The sequence below is a fragment of the Nothobranchius furzeri genome, chromosome 13 (assembly GCF_043380555.1).
Source record: "Nothobranchius furzeri strain GRZ-AD chromosome 13, NfurGRZ-RIMD1, whole genome shotgun sequence".
Taxonomy (NCBI): domain Eukaryota; kingdom Metazoa; phylum Chordata; class Actinopteri; order Cyprinodontiformes; family Nothobranchiidae; genus Nothobranchius; species Nothobranchius furzeri.
Genome location: NC_091753.1, coordinates 65,301,832 through 65,318,974, shown reverse-complemented (window position 1 = coordinate 65,318,974; position 17,143 = coordinate 65,301,832). Strand labels below are relative to the sequence as shown.

The 17,143-nt window shown below is 43.8% G+C and overlaps 1 protein-coding gene across 4 annotated transcripts in view; it reads right to left on the bottom strand.

Moving 5' to 3' along the window:
• Positions 1-17,143, bottom strand: part of LOC107374641 (NLR family CARD domain-containing protein 3) — a 60,183-nt gene that overhangs the window by 8,705 nt on the left and 34,335 nt on the right. For all 4 annotated transcript variants that reach the window (XM_070543779.1, XM_070543780.1, XM_070543778.1 and 1 more), the window contains exons 9-11: positions 12,909-13,082; positions 6,988-7,161; positions 4,375-4,548 (exon numbers count right to left, since the gene is read on the bottom strand). In XM_070543779.1, coding sequence (XP_070399880.1) covers positions 4,375-4,548; positions 6,988-7,161; positions 12,909-13,082 — 522 coding nt within the window. The remainder of the gene's footprint in view (positions 1-4,374; positions 4,549-6,987; positions 7,162-12,908; positions 13,083-17,143) is intronic.

The window sequence follows — 17,143 nt, the reverse complement described above, 5'->3', positions numbered from 1 at the left end:
ATCTCTTTGTATGCTTGTAAATAGATAGGCTTTTATTGTGACTGTTGTTTAAATGTTTTGTCTAACCTTAAGTCACACCTTATCCTTAAGCAGTTAGAGACACATGCATGATGTCCTGACTAGTGATTTTGTAATGGTTTCTCTAGCTTGGTGTTTAGATCATTCACAACTTTGGAACTTTCCTAACAAATGAGTCTTGTCAACAAATAAGGGGTTATTTCTGTTTGAAATGAGTTATGACAAACCTTACTGACTTCTTTCATGCTAAACAGACATCAATTTAGCTTTAGAAAAGAACTCCCACAGCATATGCTGTTGTAAATTGAGGGACGTTTTGGGAGCAAATGGTTTGCTCTGTTCAACTTGTGTTTTAGGAACAGCAACAGAGGTTAAACATGGGGATTCATGAAGGTGTTCACAAAGCAAACTGGACAAGCCCCAGGGGGCTGGGGGCATCTTTCACCCCTGCTGAGCACCCCTGGTGACTTCATCTGTCACTTTGTAAAGTACTGACGGAACTTGATTTACAGGTGACAAAGACAACAGGCCTGGGAACATCAAAAGACATGGAAAACAAGGAACTATGCACCCCCATGGACCTCCGCTCACCTTCCAACAACCAGGAAAGTAGCTTCATGCTCTGCTACTCACACTGATTGCAAATGACCCTGAATGACACTGTGTGCAGCTTCCATGCTCTCCGTATGCATGAATGGCTTGGACTCAGGAGAAAAGTGACGATGTAAATCAGAGATCACAGAAGAAGGGGTCTGAGTTCCTCTGTGGAGTAGCTGTGAAAGTTACGAGGAGGTGGAGATCGATGACCTGCAGTCCAGGATGGAGGGGACCAGAAGGACTGAGCTGATGTAAAACCACAGACCTGTTGTGGATCAGTCGGCTCAGAAGTTGACTCAAAATCAGGTGGCATCACCACCATGCAACAACAAGTTCCTCCACCCTGCATCTACGCGCCTGTGGGAAGATGCAAGATCTGAGCACACAGTCTGTGACCAAGACCCATTACAGTGTATCACACCTGGGCTGGAGGTGTGATGCGGAGGTCACACACCGAGTTCAGGGGGACCCAGCTTCTAAGCAATTCATGGAGATTCGCAAGTGTCCAAATCCTCACCTTAAAATTTAATCTTTTTCTGTGTTTTAAGATATGCATTTTTCATCTTTCAGGTCCATGGTGGGTTTAATGATCATTCTGATGATGACTGGTGGGACACAAAGATAATATGTGGGCTTAAGTGTCTGGACTATTGTTAAGTTAAAATCCTTGCATTGATTGAACATTCCAAATTCCAGGCGGGTAGGGTGTGTCATAATTCTTCCTCAGGTTTTTTGACAATGAGTTTATTTTTATTGTTTTATCATTTCTTGCTCAAAAAGTTACATTCGGGGGGAATGTTGGGTATTTTCTATATGTTCCTTTTTGAGTTTTAAAGAACGTCTGCGCTCTTCTGTAAAGCTTACTGTTATCGAGTCTTAAAAAACGTCAGCTCCTGTAAGGTCATTGTTATCTCTGTTATCTCTGGAATGTGGCGTCCTGGGAGATGAAGAGCCTGTAAGTCTGTAACTTGAGAAGGTCCACCTTCTCTGTCCTGGTTGCCAATAAAACCCCTGTGAAACTGAGGAGTAACAGAGAGACTTGGGAACAGCTCCGGAGGGGGTTGTCCCTGCGTCTTCTCTCCACTGTTTGGCACCGCAGTGTAAAATGAATCCTCTTTGAGTATGTGTGTTTATTTCAGGTTCAAGGGTCATGGAAAATACAAATTATCAATCTAATCCCTCTGTGTGTTATTTGACTTTCTTTGAGGTAATATGGGAGTAATATAAAAATTACCTAACACAATGAATAATTATTTTTGCTAAAACAAAATAAATGGTCTTAGATACCAAGGTTCACTCTTTTTTAAGAATAGATGCGTTACAGTTCAAAATTTAAATTGTTCATTCCAAATTGTTTGCCCAGTAATTTTGAATTTCCTGTTCAGTAGGGCTGCACAATATATCGAAAAATTATCGTCATTGCGATAACAGGACGTGCGATAGGCCCATCACGAAGCATGTCAAAAATGGCGATAAATGTTTGGTTCAAACATTTCCATCCGTGTCATACATCAACTTTTTGTAAACCAGCTCTGTTTTATTTGACCAATCAAATGTAGCCCTTCTGATAAGCGGCCAATCAGATGGGTCTGTTCACGTAATACGCCCGCCCCCTACGAGCTGCCCCGCGCTGCTCGGCTGTCTACATCTGAAGGTTGAGATGTTTGCCAGCCTTACATAACCGCTCTTGTTTTCGGCACCTCCACTTCCTCCGCACGCCGACACCAGAGCATCGGAGACTGTGCTGCCGAGCGGAGATTTCCGGGCTGCGCTTACTTTGGGCCGCCGTGTCGCTGCCTGGTTCACCCGCTCCAGCACAGACTGTATCCCCAAAATTCCACTATCTCCGCTTTACTTTGGATAGTGCTGTTACCTTTTACCTGTTCTCTTATTCTGGAATTTATATCCTTTATTATTTAAGCTGTCTTTATGTATTTTACCTGATTTCCATGTTTTTACTTTGTTTTGCTGGAATGCTCGAGCATTTGGCTCCTTTATGTACAGCACTTTGGTTAGCTGCCGTGCTATTTTTAAATCATGCTTCATAAACAAGTTGGTATGGTGTGTTTCCTCTGCAGGTGTGTTACCTCTAGAGGTGTGTTTCCTCTGCAGGTGTGTTTCCTCTGCAGGTGTGTTACCTCTGCAGGTGTGTTTCCTCTGCAGGTGTGTTACCTCTGCAGGTGTGTTTCCTCTGCAGGTGTGTTACCTCTAGAGGTGTGTTTCCTCTGCAGGTGTGTTACCTCTAGAGGTGTGTTTCTTCTGCAGGTGTGTTACCTCTAGAGGTGTGTTTCCTCTGCAGGTGTGTTACCTCTAGAGGTGTGTTTCCTCTGCAGGTGTGTTACCTCTAGAGGTGTGTTTCCTCTGCATGTGTGTTACCTCTAGAGGTGTGTTTCCTCTGCAGGTGTCATGGTCCGTGGTGAGCTGCCTGCCTGTAACCCTGTTTTCCCCTCTGAGCATTGTTTCACAGGTGGGCGTGTCTGAGAGCTTCCAGCTGCAGCTGATTCCATCATCAAGGCCCAGGGGATTTAAGGAGCGGTGTGAAACTTCACCACGCCGGATGATTATTCTGTTTGGGTAGCTCTAGCCTCTAACCTGATTTTGTATTCATATCTCGTTCTAGTTAACCTGCCGCCTGAAATACCTGAACGCCCTTCCCTGCTCTCCTCTAGGTTCCTCTTCATTTTTCCTCGTCTCCAGAACAAACCTGGATCTCAGCATTCCAGACCACACTGCTTCCTCCCCTGGCCGCCCGCTCTCAGCCCCTCACCTGCCATCATCCATTCCTGCTCCTACGCCTCTGGATAAATCAATTCCCTCACCTTCTGGATCTCCTCAAGCTCACCCGGACCTGACCAAACCCTCCCAGTACATTTCTCCACTACCAGGAGACCGTAAGCCCAGCCTCCAGATAAGTCTCCATTATTTCCACCCTATATTCACTCTGTCTCCCTCCTCAGAATCTCCTCCTGGAATCCTGCTACCAGTCCTGCGCTTCTTCGGTTCCCATCTCTCCCTTAGCTCCTCAATTATAATAAAACCTTTTACACACTTACCGGTTTTCTGTGAAGTGATTCTGCATGTCGTGGGTCAAGAAATTGCCACCCACCATGACAGCAGGTGTGTTTCCTCTGCAGGTGTGTTTCCTCTGCAGGTGTGACTCCAGAGGAAACAAACAGCTGAGAGTCCTGAAGGCTTCATTACTACACAGACATGTAATGATGCTTTACTGCTGCTACATCTAAACACATTAACTCATCTGCTTCTGAGTCAGAGACATGGAGGCTGTCCCTGAACACATCTGGATCAGACTAATGACAGGAGGACAGCTGGACAGATGTGCTGAGTGGATTTAAGCAGAGGTTCTGCTCTGTAGAAAGACCACATGGATCCTAAATAGAAGCCTGCTGTATGAAACCAGAGCCAGTGATTTACAGGCTGCAGTCAGACTGATCTCAGATCTGTGACACAGATCAGTGATCAGCTGTTCTCTGTAGAAATGAGACAACCAGCAGTCTGAGATCAGATCTGATGGATGAGGACCACTGTCTCTAGACACGTGGAAGCAACCAGCACAACAAGCTTCTAGCTCTTCTGATTGGCTCCTATGGTGTCCAATCATGAACTCTGTCATCGGTCTCCTCTCAAAGCCACTGGGAAGCTGCAGCTTTACTGGAAACACTGGATCTTTGCTTTGATGCTAACTGGGTTTGGTCCAGTCCTGCTGACAGCAGCCTTGACTCACTCTACCCAGATACTGACCTCAGAGTCTGCAGCTTGTAGTCTGGACTCTCCACAAGACCCAGCAGCTGTTTAACATCTGGAGCCTTCAGGTCATTCCCTCTCAGGTCCAGTTTTGTCAGATGGGACGGGTTGGACTTCAGAGCTGAGCCCAGAGAAGAACAGCTGATCTCTGACAACCCACCTTTCACCAACCTGAATAAAGAATAAGAGCAGAGAGCTGAAGCCAACAGGATGCAGGTTAAAACAGAAACATGAACTAAATCATTGAAATAAATTAAATTATTTTATCATGTCAGAAACAAAAACATGATGAACTGACGTTTAATATTTTATTCAGTAAAAGTTTTTTAACGTTTAAATGTAAATAGATGATTTAGTGTCCTTAGAGTCAATCCTTTAGTTGTCCTCCCCATTTCCATCTTTATTTTCTACGTTTGTCACTGCTATTGTTTTTCTGATGTTTTTATTGGTTAGAGGTATTTGCCCTGATCTTTATCATGTTGTACAGCGCTTTGTGATTTATATCTGTGAAAGGCGCTGTATAAATAAACTTTTACTTACTTACTGTCAGAGAGGTGCTGATACTAATACTTTTGAAGCTTTCATGTTTTCTTATGCTTGAGCTAATAAATGGTAAGTCTGAAAGCTCTATCATATTGCAAAGTGTCTGTTCTATATCTAACCAGGACTCATCTAATGGGTTATCTTGCAACCATCTTGGTATATATTGCAGCCTGTTGGCTAAGAAATAATAATAAAAGTTGGGTAAATCCAGTCCTCCTTTGTCTTTGGTCTTCTGAAGCGTTTTTAAGCTAATTCGTGGAGGTTTATCCTGCCAAAGGAATTTAGTAATTGAGGAGTCCAGAGATTTAAACCAGTCAGCTGGTGGTTTGTTTGGGATCATCGAAAATAAGTAATTTCTTCTGTGTAAGACCATCATTTTAATTGTAGCAACTCTCCCCATGAGTGATATCGGTAAGGATTTCCATTTGCAAGATCATCTTCCACTTTCTTTAAAAGTGGGATGTAGTTTAGTTTGGTTAGATCTGCCAACTTGGGAGAGATATTAATTCCCAGGTATGTGATATTCCCTGACTCCAATTGTGTATTAAGTAAATTGACAAAACAGAAATTAATTGGTAGAACTGTGGATTTTAACCAGTTTATAGAGTAATCTGAAACTCTTGAAAAAGAGTTTATCAGTTCTATTGAATGGGAGAGAGACGATTGAGAATTCCGGAGAAAGAGTAAAACATCATCTGCATAAAGACTTATCTTTTCTTGTCAGAAACAAAAACATGATGAACTGATGTTTAATATTTTATTCAGTAAAAGTTTTTTTTAACTTTTAAATGTAAATAGATGATTTAGTGTCCTTAGAGTCAGTCCTTTAGTTGTCCTCCCCATTTCCATCTTCTCTTCCAGTGTTATGTTCCGTGTTCCCTTGTCTTTATATGGATTTATTCCAGTAGTCGGACCATCCTTCTGGTTTTTCTTTATTGCTCCCTAGTTTATCCTTATGTTTATAGTCCATCCCAAGTGTTCACTTGATTTCATTATTACTCCTCCTATACTTGTTCACTTCCAGTCTTTATCCTCTTCTGTTTGTCACTTTTTCTACAGAAACCAAGTTTAAAGAGAAGTACTGCCTCATAGTCATTACTGAAGTATTACTGTGGTAAAGATAAAGTGACGCTGTAAGGTAAAGTGTGCTCTAGACGACCCTCCTCTGGGAAGAAAAGAACCAGGAGGAACTGAAGTTCTGCCCGAGCTGCAGCCTGATGGAAAAGGTGTCCAGGTGAGTTGTGCTAATCCCACTTACTTTGTGTATTGTCGGTGGAAAAGACCTAAACATGCATCCTGATAAGACACTTGTAGTTTCTTCATCACAGCCTGACTAGAGCTGCAGCACAAGTGGGCCGTATAGAAAGAAGTACAAGAGGAAGGACAAAGGGTCACTTTAAAGTGGTCTAAGCACATGCTACAGTTACTGTACCAGAGTGTTAGCCTGCATGTACCGCTCACAGCACTGTCTCTTTACATCCTCATCATCACACACATCACTTCTTAGAATGGACCCAAATATGTGACGTTTCTCATCACATCCAGGACTTGGTTCATTAAATAAAAGATGCAAAGTTCAGCTTCTGGTCCTCGTTAGCTGCAGGGTTAAACATGAGGTCACACTGTTCACCATAGAGAAAAGACCCTGAGCAGCTGCTGCATGCCAGCACTGTAGGGACACCAGACCACTAGATCACCTGCAGACATTCAATCATTTACAAAAAGGTGGTCCACCAAGCGTCCACTCTAGCATTCATTCAGTGCATCAGACACATCATCAAGGTTCAGGAGACAGACTCCACCATGTCTGACTCCATTAGGTACAATTAAGACTTCAGAGACTTCCATTCCTCACTGAACCTGCATCAGTAGGTGAACAGAAACTTGTTTTTCTTCTAAAAACTTTATTTTTACTTTTGGAAAAACTGAAAAGTTCCGAAAAAATAAAAGGTCAGATTAAAAGTTTGGAGTAAAAAAGTTTTTGTAAATAAATAAATTCTGAAGCATCAGTGAATGATTTTAGTTTGTTAAACACAGAAAAACCTTCAACAGCTGCAGAGAACTGACCTCAGAACCTCCAGTCTACAGTCTGGACTCTCCAGGAAATCACAGAGATCCTTCACTACAGAACCAGACATGGGGTTATCGCTCAGGTCCAGTTCTGTCAGATGGGACGGGTTGGACATCAGAGCTGAGCCCAGAGAAGAAAAGCTGATCTCTGACAAGCTGCAGCTCTTCAACCTGAATAAAGAATAAAAGCAGAGAGCTGAAGCCAACAGGATGCAGGTTAAAACAGAAACATGAACTAGATCATTGAACCCTTGTATTGTGTTAGAAAGCCGTTTACACCTGTGGTGTTAGCGAGTCCATTTGGACCCATGATTTAAAAATGCTTGAAAAGGCTTAAAATCACCGGTTTTCTTCAACTGTTGTTTTTCAGCTAATTGCTGGCTTAGTCATATAAATGGAACCAGTGTGTGAATTGTTTTTTAGTTGGTTCCACAGACACAGTATTTTAAAATATAACACTCATTTTTGACTGCAAAAACTGTTTAAATTCACTAAATATATTTCTTTTTCTTATAGAATGAGTAATAATAAACTATGAATGTGTTATAAACTAATATAATAGATTACACCTACCCAAAAAAAACGTATCTTTTTTTTTTTTTACTATTTAAAATTATTAACAATAGTGACATTTTTGGTATTTCGGGTCAAAACAAACCCACATAGATAAATGGTAGGATAAAGACAACAAGTAACATTTGTTTTTCCACAAAACCAACTTTTATTTAACCATTAAATGAACAATGATAAACAACACTGTGTGTGTGTGTGTGTGTGTGTGTGTGTGTGTGTGTGTGTGTGTGTGTGTGTGTGTGTGTGTGTGTGTGTGTGTGTGTGTGTGCGTGTGTGTGTGTGTGTGTGCGTGTGTGTGTGTGTGTGTGTGTGTGTGTGTGATCTTCTTAGTCCCTACACCACCAGCAGGTCCCTGAGGTCCAGTGATCAAAGCCCACTGGTTGTGCAGCACCAGGCTAAAGACCAAAGGTGACAGATCATCTGCTGCTGTGGCCCCCAGACTCTGGAACTCTCTCCGCCTGAGCCTGAGATCAGTGGACTCAGTGGTCTCCTTTAAAAAGCAGCTGAAGACTCACTTGTTCAAGCTGGCTTTTGTATGACCTTCTTCACCTCTCTCTCTTTATTCTGCTCTCCCCAACTATTCCACCTTCCTCAGGATCCACTGATTCCCTCTTTCCTGTTCACTCCCTCTCTTTCTTAACATTTTTTCTTTTAAATCCCAATTGCCTATTTTTGCTCATTTAAATATATGTTTAAACATTTTCTAAATGCTTGTTCATTCTTTTACTTTTTTTTGTTTTTGTGAAGCACCTCGTCATTTTTATCTTGAGAGGCGCTATAGAAATGATATTTTCTTCTTCTTCTTCTTCTTCTTCTAGTCCACCCTCCAAGGCAACCCAAGCACCTCCGTCAACAGCCCCCGGTCCCAGACACCCCCAGTGAACCCACCTCCAGGGAACATCCGGATACTCCAAACTCAGACCCTCCACCCCCTCACCCTCATCATCCTGCAGGACAATATCAATGGTCCCCCATTATCGCTATGTGATGGAACTGATCAAAGGAGCCCATAGAGATTGATTTGAAGTGGAAGCAGAGGCTATATCAAGTGTAATATGATCTAACAAAAGATTTCTATACTGGTTGATGCAGAGAGTTTCTCTATTTTTCCAATTCAAGAGGATAGTTTTCTTAGCGATGCATATGGCAGTCAGAACAACATGACCCAAAGATGTTTCAATCGGGACATTGTCCAGGTTTCCCAGTAAACAAAGAGAGGGGGTGGTTGGGATACGACATTTCAGACACTTTGCCAGATCCTCACATACTCTACCCCAAAATTCTTGGACAGGTGGACAGGACCACAGTGCATGAATGTAATTGTCAGGAATGTTGTTTGTGCAGTGTGTACAGGTGTCAGACGACACAAACCCCATCTTGAACATCTGATGACCTGTATAGTGTACTCTGTGTAGAATTTTGTACTGAATTAATTGTAAATTGGAGTGTCTGATCATTTTAAAAGTTTTTAAACAAGTTTGGGACCAGAAGTTCTGGTCAAAGCTAACTGAGAGATCCACCTTCTATTTTTCAATAGGGATTGCTATTCTATAGTCTATTTTGGACAGTGTCTTATATACTTTAGACAGTATTTTGGGGGGTTTGAGATAACAGAAGTCAAATACCCTTGGTGGTGTTTGTAATTCTATTTTATTGAGCTTAAATTTTTGTTTGACTACAGATTTTATTTGGTGATATTCTAAAAAGCTATTCTTATCTATTCCAAATTGGGAGACTATTCGATTAAATGGTATGAAGTCCAATTCTTCATGTGTGTGTTCCAGGTATAGGATCCCTTTATTTTTCCAGTCCGGATGTCATGATCTGTGCTGCGTAACCATCTCTGCTGAGTGTTGTTTACAGGTGGGTGTGTCTGGAGAGCCCAGCTGTGCCAAATCAGCTCATCAGCGATCAGGGGATTTAAGGAGCAGCTGGACATCTCACCATTGCCAGATGATACTCAGTCTTGGGTAGTTTCTAGCCCTCCTTTTGACCTTCCTAAAAACAATTTTAGAATTTGTTTGGCCGCCTGTTCCTGCCCTTCTGGCAGGTAACCTGCTCTGCCCTCCTGATTCCTCCAGGTTCCAGTCATCTGTTCATCTACACTCTCTGCTATATCTCCGGAACCATCAACCACATTCCAGTCCTGCTGTTTGCCCCTGATCGCCAGCTCTCCGTCACCCACCTATCCACCTGCAGCTCCTCGGTCTCCCCATCCAGCCAGGTCTGACTAACCCCCCCACAAAATACCGGATCATCCAGGAAACAGTAAGCCTTTTTATTTCTCCATCGTCTGACGTTGCTCCAGACTCTGACCTCTCTTCCTCTCTCAGACCCCACGGATCCCTCCAGTCCTGCAGAAGCTTTGTCTACCTCTCCCATTCAAAATAAATCATTTAAACTTACCTTCTGTCTCTCGGTGGTGATTCTTCATGTCGTGGGTCAAGAAATTACCCTCAAACATGACACTGGAAGGTTCATCATTTGGTTATTTTGCAAAATATCAGGATTATTCCAGATAGGTGTGCGTCTGCATGGTACTAGTGAAGACGCTGTCATTTTTAGATACTCCCACCATGCTGTCTACTACTGCAGATCTGGAAAAAATCATCCATGCCTTTGTGTCATCACGCTTAGACTTTTGTAACGCTCTTTTTACTGGTCTCAGCAAAACCTCCCTCTCACGCCTTCAAGCCATCCACAATGCGGCAGCCAGACTCCTAACCAAATCCAGCAGACAAGCTCACATCACTCCAGTTTTACAGTCCCTCCACTGGCTCCCGGTAGAATATAGAATTCAGTTTAAAGTTTTAGTCCTGACCTATAGAGCTCTTAACAACCAGGCTCCAAGCTACCTATCTGAGCTTTTATCCCCACACACCACCTCTCGGAAGCTTAGATCCACATCTGAAAACCTCCTGGCTGTTCCTCGAACCAGACTGAAAACCAAAGGGGACAGGGCCTTTCAGACTATTGCACCCAGACTTTGGAAAAGTCTGCCTTCAAATCTCCAACACTGTAGAGGTCTTTAAAAATCATCTAAAAACTCACCTTTTCATCCAGGCGTTCCCTCCCTAAATGTTCAAAAAGATGGCTTTGTTCGGGTTCACACCTTCACTTTGTTTATACTCATGATTTTATTTTCTACGTTTATCACTGCTATTGTTTTTCTGATGTTTTTATTGGTTAGAGGTATTTGCCCTGATCTTTATCATGTTGTACAGCGCTTTGTGATTTATATCTGTGAAAGGCGCTATATAAATACACTTTTACTTACTGTCAGATGTGCTGATACTAATACTTTTGAAGCCTTCATGTTTTCTTATGCTTGAGCTAATAAATGGTAAGTCTGAAAGCTCTATCGTATTGCAAAGTGTCTGTTCTATATCTAACCAGGACTCATCTAGTAGGTTATCTTGCAACCTTCTTGGTATTTATTGCAGCCTGTTGGCTAAGAAATAATAATAAAACTTGGGTAAATCCAGTCCTCCTCTGTCTTTGGTCTTCTGAAGTGTTTTTAAGCTAATTCATGGAGGTTTATCCTGCCAAAGGAATTTGGTAATCGAGGAGTCCAGAGATTTAAACCAGTCAGTCAGCTGGTGGTTTGTTTGGGATCATCGAAAATAAGTAATTTATTCTGGGTAAGACCATCATTTTAATTGTAGCAACTCTCCCCATGAGTGATATTGGTAAGGATTTCCATCTTGCAAGATCATCTTCCACTTTCTTTAAAAATGGGATGTAGTTTAGTTTGGTTAGATCTGCTAACTTGGGAGAGATATTAATTCCCAGGTATGTGATATTCCCTGACTCCAATTGTGTATTAAGTAAATTGACAAAACAGAAATTAATTGGTAGAACTGTGGATTTTAACCATTTTATAGAGTAATATGAAACTCTTGAAAAAGAGTTTATCAGTTCTACTGAATGGGAGAGAGACGATTGAGAATTCTGGAGAAAGAGTAAAACATCATCTGCATAAAGACTGATCTTTTCTTGTCAGAAACAAAAACATGATGAACTGACGTTTAATATTTTATTCAGTAAAAGTTTTTTTAACTTTTAAATGTAAATAGATGATTTAGTGTCCTTAGAGTCAATCCTTTAGTTGTCCTCCCCATTTCCATCTTCTCTTCCAGTGTTATGTTCCGTGTTCCCTTGTCTTTATATGGATTTATTCCAGTAGTCGGACCATCCTTCTGGTTTTTCTTTATTGCTCCCTAGTTTATCCTTATGTTTATAGTCCATCCCAAGTGTTCACTTGATTTCATTATTACTCCTCCTATACTTGTTCACTTCCAGTCTTTATCATCTTCTGTTTGTCACTTTTTATACAGAAACCAAGTTTAAATAGAAGTACTGCCTCATAGTCATTACTGAAGTATTACTGTGGTAAAGATAAAGTGACGCTGTAAGGTAAAGTGTGCTCTAGACGACCCTCCTCTGGGAAGAAAAGAACCAGGAGGAACTGAAGTTCTGCCCAAGCTGCAGCCTGATGGAAAAGGTGTCCAGGTGAGTTGTGCTAATCCCACTTACTTTGTGTATTGTCGGTGGAAAATACCTAAACATGCATCCTGATAAGACACTTGTAGTTTCTTCATCACAGCCTGACTAGAGCTGCAGCACAAGTGGGCCGTATAGAAAGAAGTACAAGAGGAAGGACAAAGGGTCACTTTAAAGTGGTCTGAGCACATGCTACAGTTACTGTACCAGAGTGTTAGCCTGCATGTACAGCTCACAGCACAGTCTCTTTACATCCTCATCATCACACACATCACTTCTTAGAATGGACCCAAATATGTGACGTTTCTCATCACATCCAGGACTTGGTTCATTAAATAAAAGATGCAAAGTTCAGCTTCTGGTCCTCGTTAGCTGCAGGGTTAAACATGAGGTCACACTGTTCACCATAGAGAAAAGACCCTGAGCAGCTGCTGCATGCCAGCACTGTAGGGACACCAGACCACTAGATCACCTGCAGACATTCAATCACTTACAAGAAGGTGGCCCACCAAGTGTCCACTCTAGCATTCATTCAGTGCATCAGACACATCATCAAGGTTCAGGAGACAGACTCCACCATGTCTGACTCCATTAGGTACAATTAAGACTTCAGAGACTTCCATTCCTCACTGAACCTGCATCAGTAGGTGAACAGAAACTTGTTTTTCTTCTAAAAACTTTATTTTTACTTTTGGAAAAACTGAAAAGTTCCAAAAAAATGAAAGTTCAGATTGAAAGTTTGGAGTAAAAAAGTTTTTGTAAATAAATAAATTCTGAAGCATCAATGAATGATTTTAGTTTGTTAAACACAGAAAAACCTTCAACAGCTGCAGAGAACTGACCTCAGAACCTCCAGTCTACAGTCTGGACTCTCCAGGAAACCACAGAGATCCTTCACTACAGAACCACACAGGTGGTTGTAACTCAGGTCCAGTTCTGTCAGATGGGACGGGTTGGACATCAGAGCTGAGCCCAGAGAAGAACAGCTGATCTCTGACAAGCTGCAGCTCTTCAACCTGAATAAAGAATAAAAGCAGAGAGCTGAAGCCAACAGGATGCAGGTTAAAACAGAAACATGAACTAAATCATTGAACCCTTGTATTGTGTTAGAAAGCCGTTTACACCTGTGGTGTTAGCGAGTCCATTTGGACCCATGATTTAAAAATGCTTGAAAAGGCTTAAAATCACCGGTTTTCTTCAACTGTTGTTTTTCAGCTAATTGCTGGCTTAGTCATATAAATGGAACCAGTGTGTGAATTGTTTATTAGTTGGCTCCACAGACACAGTATTTTAAAATATAACACTCGTTTTTGACTGCAAAAACTGTTTAAATTCACTAAATATATTTCTTTTTCTTATAGAATGAGTAATAATAAACTATAAATGTGTTATAAACTAATATTAGAGTACACCTACCCAAAAAATATTCTTTGTTTTTTTTTTACTATTTAAAATTATTAACAATAGTGACATTTTTGGTATTTCGGGTCAAAACAAACCCACATAGATAAATGGTAGGATAAAGACAACAAGTAACATTTGTTTTTCCACAAAACCAACTTTTATTTAACCATTAAATGAACAATGATAAACAACACTGTGTGTCTGTGTGTATGCTATTTAACCATTAAATGAACAATGATAAACAACACTGTGTGTGTGTGTGTGTGTGTGTGTGTGTGTGTGTGTGTGTGTGTGTGTGTGTGTGTGTGTGTGTGTGTGTGCACTTGTCTTTATGGGTTTGTGTGGACCAACCCCTGACGGGAGACCAACATTGTGTGGACATTCACCGTTGTGTGGACATTTACCCGGTCCACACAACCAAAATCCTAGAGGAAGCTTCCTTTGTCCCACCTAGAGTTAAACATAATTTTTGCACCATTCTGGCTATAGTGGAAGCCAGGGTCCAGACAAAAAACTCAGAAAACGTAGTCCACACAAACCCATAAAAACACGTGTGTGTGTGTGTGTGTGTGTGCGTGCGTGCGTGCGTGTGTGTGTGTGTGTGTGTGTGTGTGTGTGTGTGTGTGTGTGTGTGCGTGCGTGTGTGCGTGTGTGTGTGTGTTGGTGATGTGGGTCATAATTGATCCTTAGAGGAACACATAGCTTTTTTTTTATTTTTTGTTCCCCGTGTCCTGTCTGGCTGTGAAGCAAACAAAATTGATGTCTGAATGCTGGTAACAAGCCTTACAGATTTACTCTCAGGTGGAGCATCAAAGCGTCTGCTTTTAATGTCACGCCTGATACTTATAACTTTATTGTTATTGTTTTTAAATGCTTTGTAATTCGGACCAGACACTGAGTCAGAGGTGAAAGAGAAAGGAAGAGACACAAGATGGGGAGAGGTTAGGGGGGGTGGGGGAGGTTTCCACAAAAATAAACAATAATGAACAAGAGTCTGCTTCTAGACCTACCGAAAGAGAAAGAAGAGAAAAAAAGGGACACACAACAACAGGAGCAAGCTATCGCTGAGTCAACTTGAAGAAATATACAATCAGCATTGTTTAACTGAACAATCACATGATAATAAATCACAGTGCATTTAGTGGCAATGACAGCCTTAAGACATGTGTTGAATGTGCCCAAGCCCATACTTATGAGAGCACCATGTGAGCACCTGTGTGTGTACACACGCTCCTTTCTCTATAAAAGCGTCCAATAGAGTGTGAGGGACCACAGATCTGCCCCCCAAAAATGTGTAGGAAACGGAGGGAGCTCCAAGTCCCAGAGACCCAGGCGCTGCCCCAGAACACAGAACCCCAAGGAGACTGCAACCAGAAAGGCCTCTGCCCCCACCGAGAGGCAAAGAGGATCACCCCGTGGGGCCACAACCAGCAGCCGGCAGAGTCCCGGGAGATATCAGCGGCAAGCCCACAGGCCTGCCCGCAGCCTCCCAACCCCTAGCCGGCCGAGCCCGGGACCCAGCGACCCGGGACCAAGGGGCGGCCACCCCCGCCGGGGACCATGCAGAGAGCAGGGACCCAGACCCCACCAGACAGCCACCGGGATTTATCAGGCAGATGCCAAAAATCTTAAATTCCCTGACCCGGGAGCCACGAACATTCAGGCAGACCAAGGCACCACACTCCACACCAGGTGTGGCAGGGGGAGAGGAGACGAGGAACTATATCATCAAAAGGAGTCCCAGGAGAAGGGAGGAGTCCAAGGCCCCTCCTGACAGATACAGTCATACACAAACACAGTCATACACTCCCTCCCTCATGCTCACACATACACGTACAACCAAAGACTTACAAAAATGATGCCGGACACCCACTCATGCTCCCCATACACACCCTATTCACTCTGGTCCCGGTACTGCTGCACATGGGGTACAACCATTACCGGTTACCAGAGTTTGACCCTTTCTGCTGGGGTGCTGATGAGCAGGCTCCCCCGCCCAAAGCTGAGCACAGCAACCCACCACCCCAGACCCCAACCAGACGGCCAGATCTCCCTCCTAGCCTCCAGCACCAGGAAGCCAAGCAACAAGAGAGGTGTGCTAAGACCCCTAGTCTCCCTCCACCTGCTCCAATGTAGTGTTAGTGTGTTGATAAGGTGTATTCCATTGCTGTGGTGAGCGGGCAGTGCGGGCATCGTCTGGCCTATGCCAGCTGATGCCACCGCACCACCCCACTTGCACCCACAGCCCTCGGTGTCTAAGAGCAGTTTAAAATTGGAAGTGGGCACCGGCACTCGGGATGAGGCTGAGAAATCCCCCTCCAACTGCCGTTGAATGTGCTCACTCCCAAGGCCCTAAGTGTGTGTTTGCGTGGAATGTCGTTGGTGGAAGTGTTTAAGGTGCAAATAAAATTGGGGGGCAGGCTACCACAGGAATGCGGAAATGGGGTCCATACCCACACTCCCTGGCTTGTCTACCCCCCAAGGTCCTATGTGCATGTTTGTGTGATGATGTGAGGGAGCAGGAGGAGAAAAATATGCAGGGATGGGGAGGAATGGCTGGTTGGGCTTAGCCCTCCAGGGAGCCCGCTCTCCCACTGGCCCCAGTAGGCACCCCTGTTGTTAAAATGCCACCCAGGGCATGGAAACCCCAGCCCATCTTGCCAGGGCCCAAAGTAGCAGCATTGCAGAGCCTCACGGAGTCCGAGGGCACCAGCCCAGCCTCATCCCAGCAGAATATCTACGCCCATCCCTGCATTTGCACAACTTTCAGACTGTATAAGACATAGGACATCCAGGTAAGGTTGGGTCATCCCCCTCCTGGACCTCCCCCTCCCCTGTGATGGGACAGCAGAGGAGCCAAGGCCTACCTGATGCCCCTGAACCCGGGCCAGGCACTGCTGCATGTTCCTGCCTTCTTCCCGGCAGCATACATGTCAGGACCCAACCCCCAAGGCCCCGCCCAGATCCCCACACGGAGCCGGCCACCCCCACACCCCGAGCCCCTAGGCCCCCACCGAGACCCGCCCGGGGGCAATGCAGCTGCCAGGCAGTCACCCATGGCCACCGCCAAGACCCCCAAGGGGCCCCACTCACAACTGCCAGTAGTGCTTAGACTCTATCAAAACCTGGATGGCTGGGAGCTTTCTTCAGCTGAATGAAGATAAGACTGAGATCCTCATCTGTGCCCCAGACAAGCTGGTTCCCAACGTCAGAGACTCTCTTGGTCAGCTTGCTTCCCACACCAAACCTTCTGTCAGGAATCTTGGCGTGACCTTTGACCCAGCTCTCATCCTGGATTCTCATGTCAGTTCTCTTGTTCGCTCTTCCTTCTTCCATCTCAGGAACATTGCTAAGCTGAGTCCCATTCTGTCTCCCTCTGAACTTGAGACAGTTATCCACACCTTCATCTCCTCACGCTTAGACTACTGTAACTCTCTTTTCACGTGTCTGAGCAGAACCTCCCTGAACCATCTACAGGTGGTTCAGAATGCCTGTGCTAGGCTTCTGACCAAGTCCTCCAAACACACCCACATCACCCCGCTTCTCCTCCAACTTCACTGGCTGCCAGTCAACTTCAGGGTTCATTTCAAGATCCTGGTTCTGGTCTATAGGGCCTTACATGGACAAGCACCATCTTACATTGGTGATCTTCTTAGTCCCTACACCCCCAGCA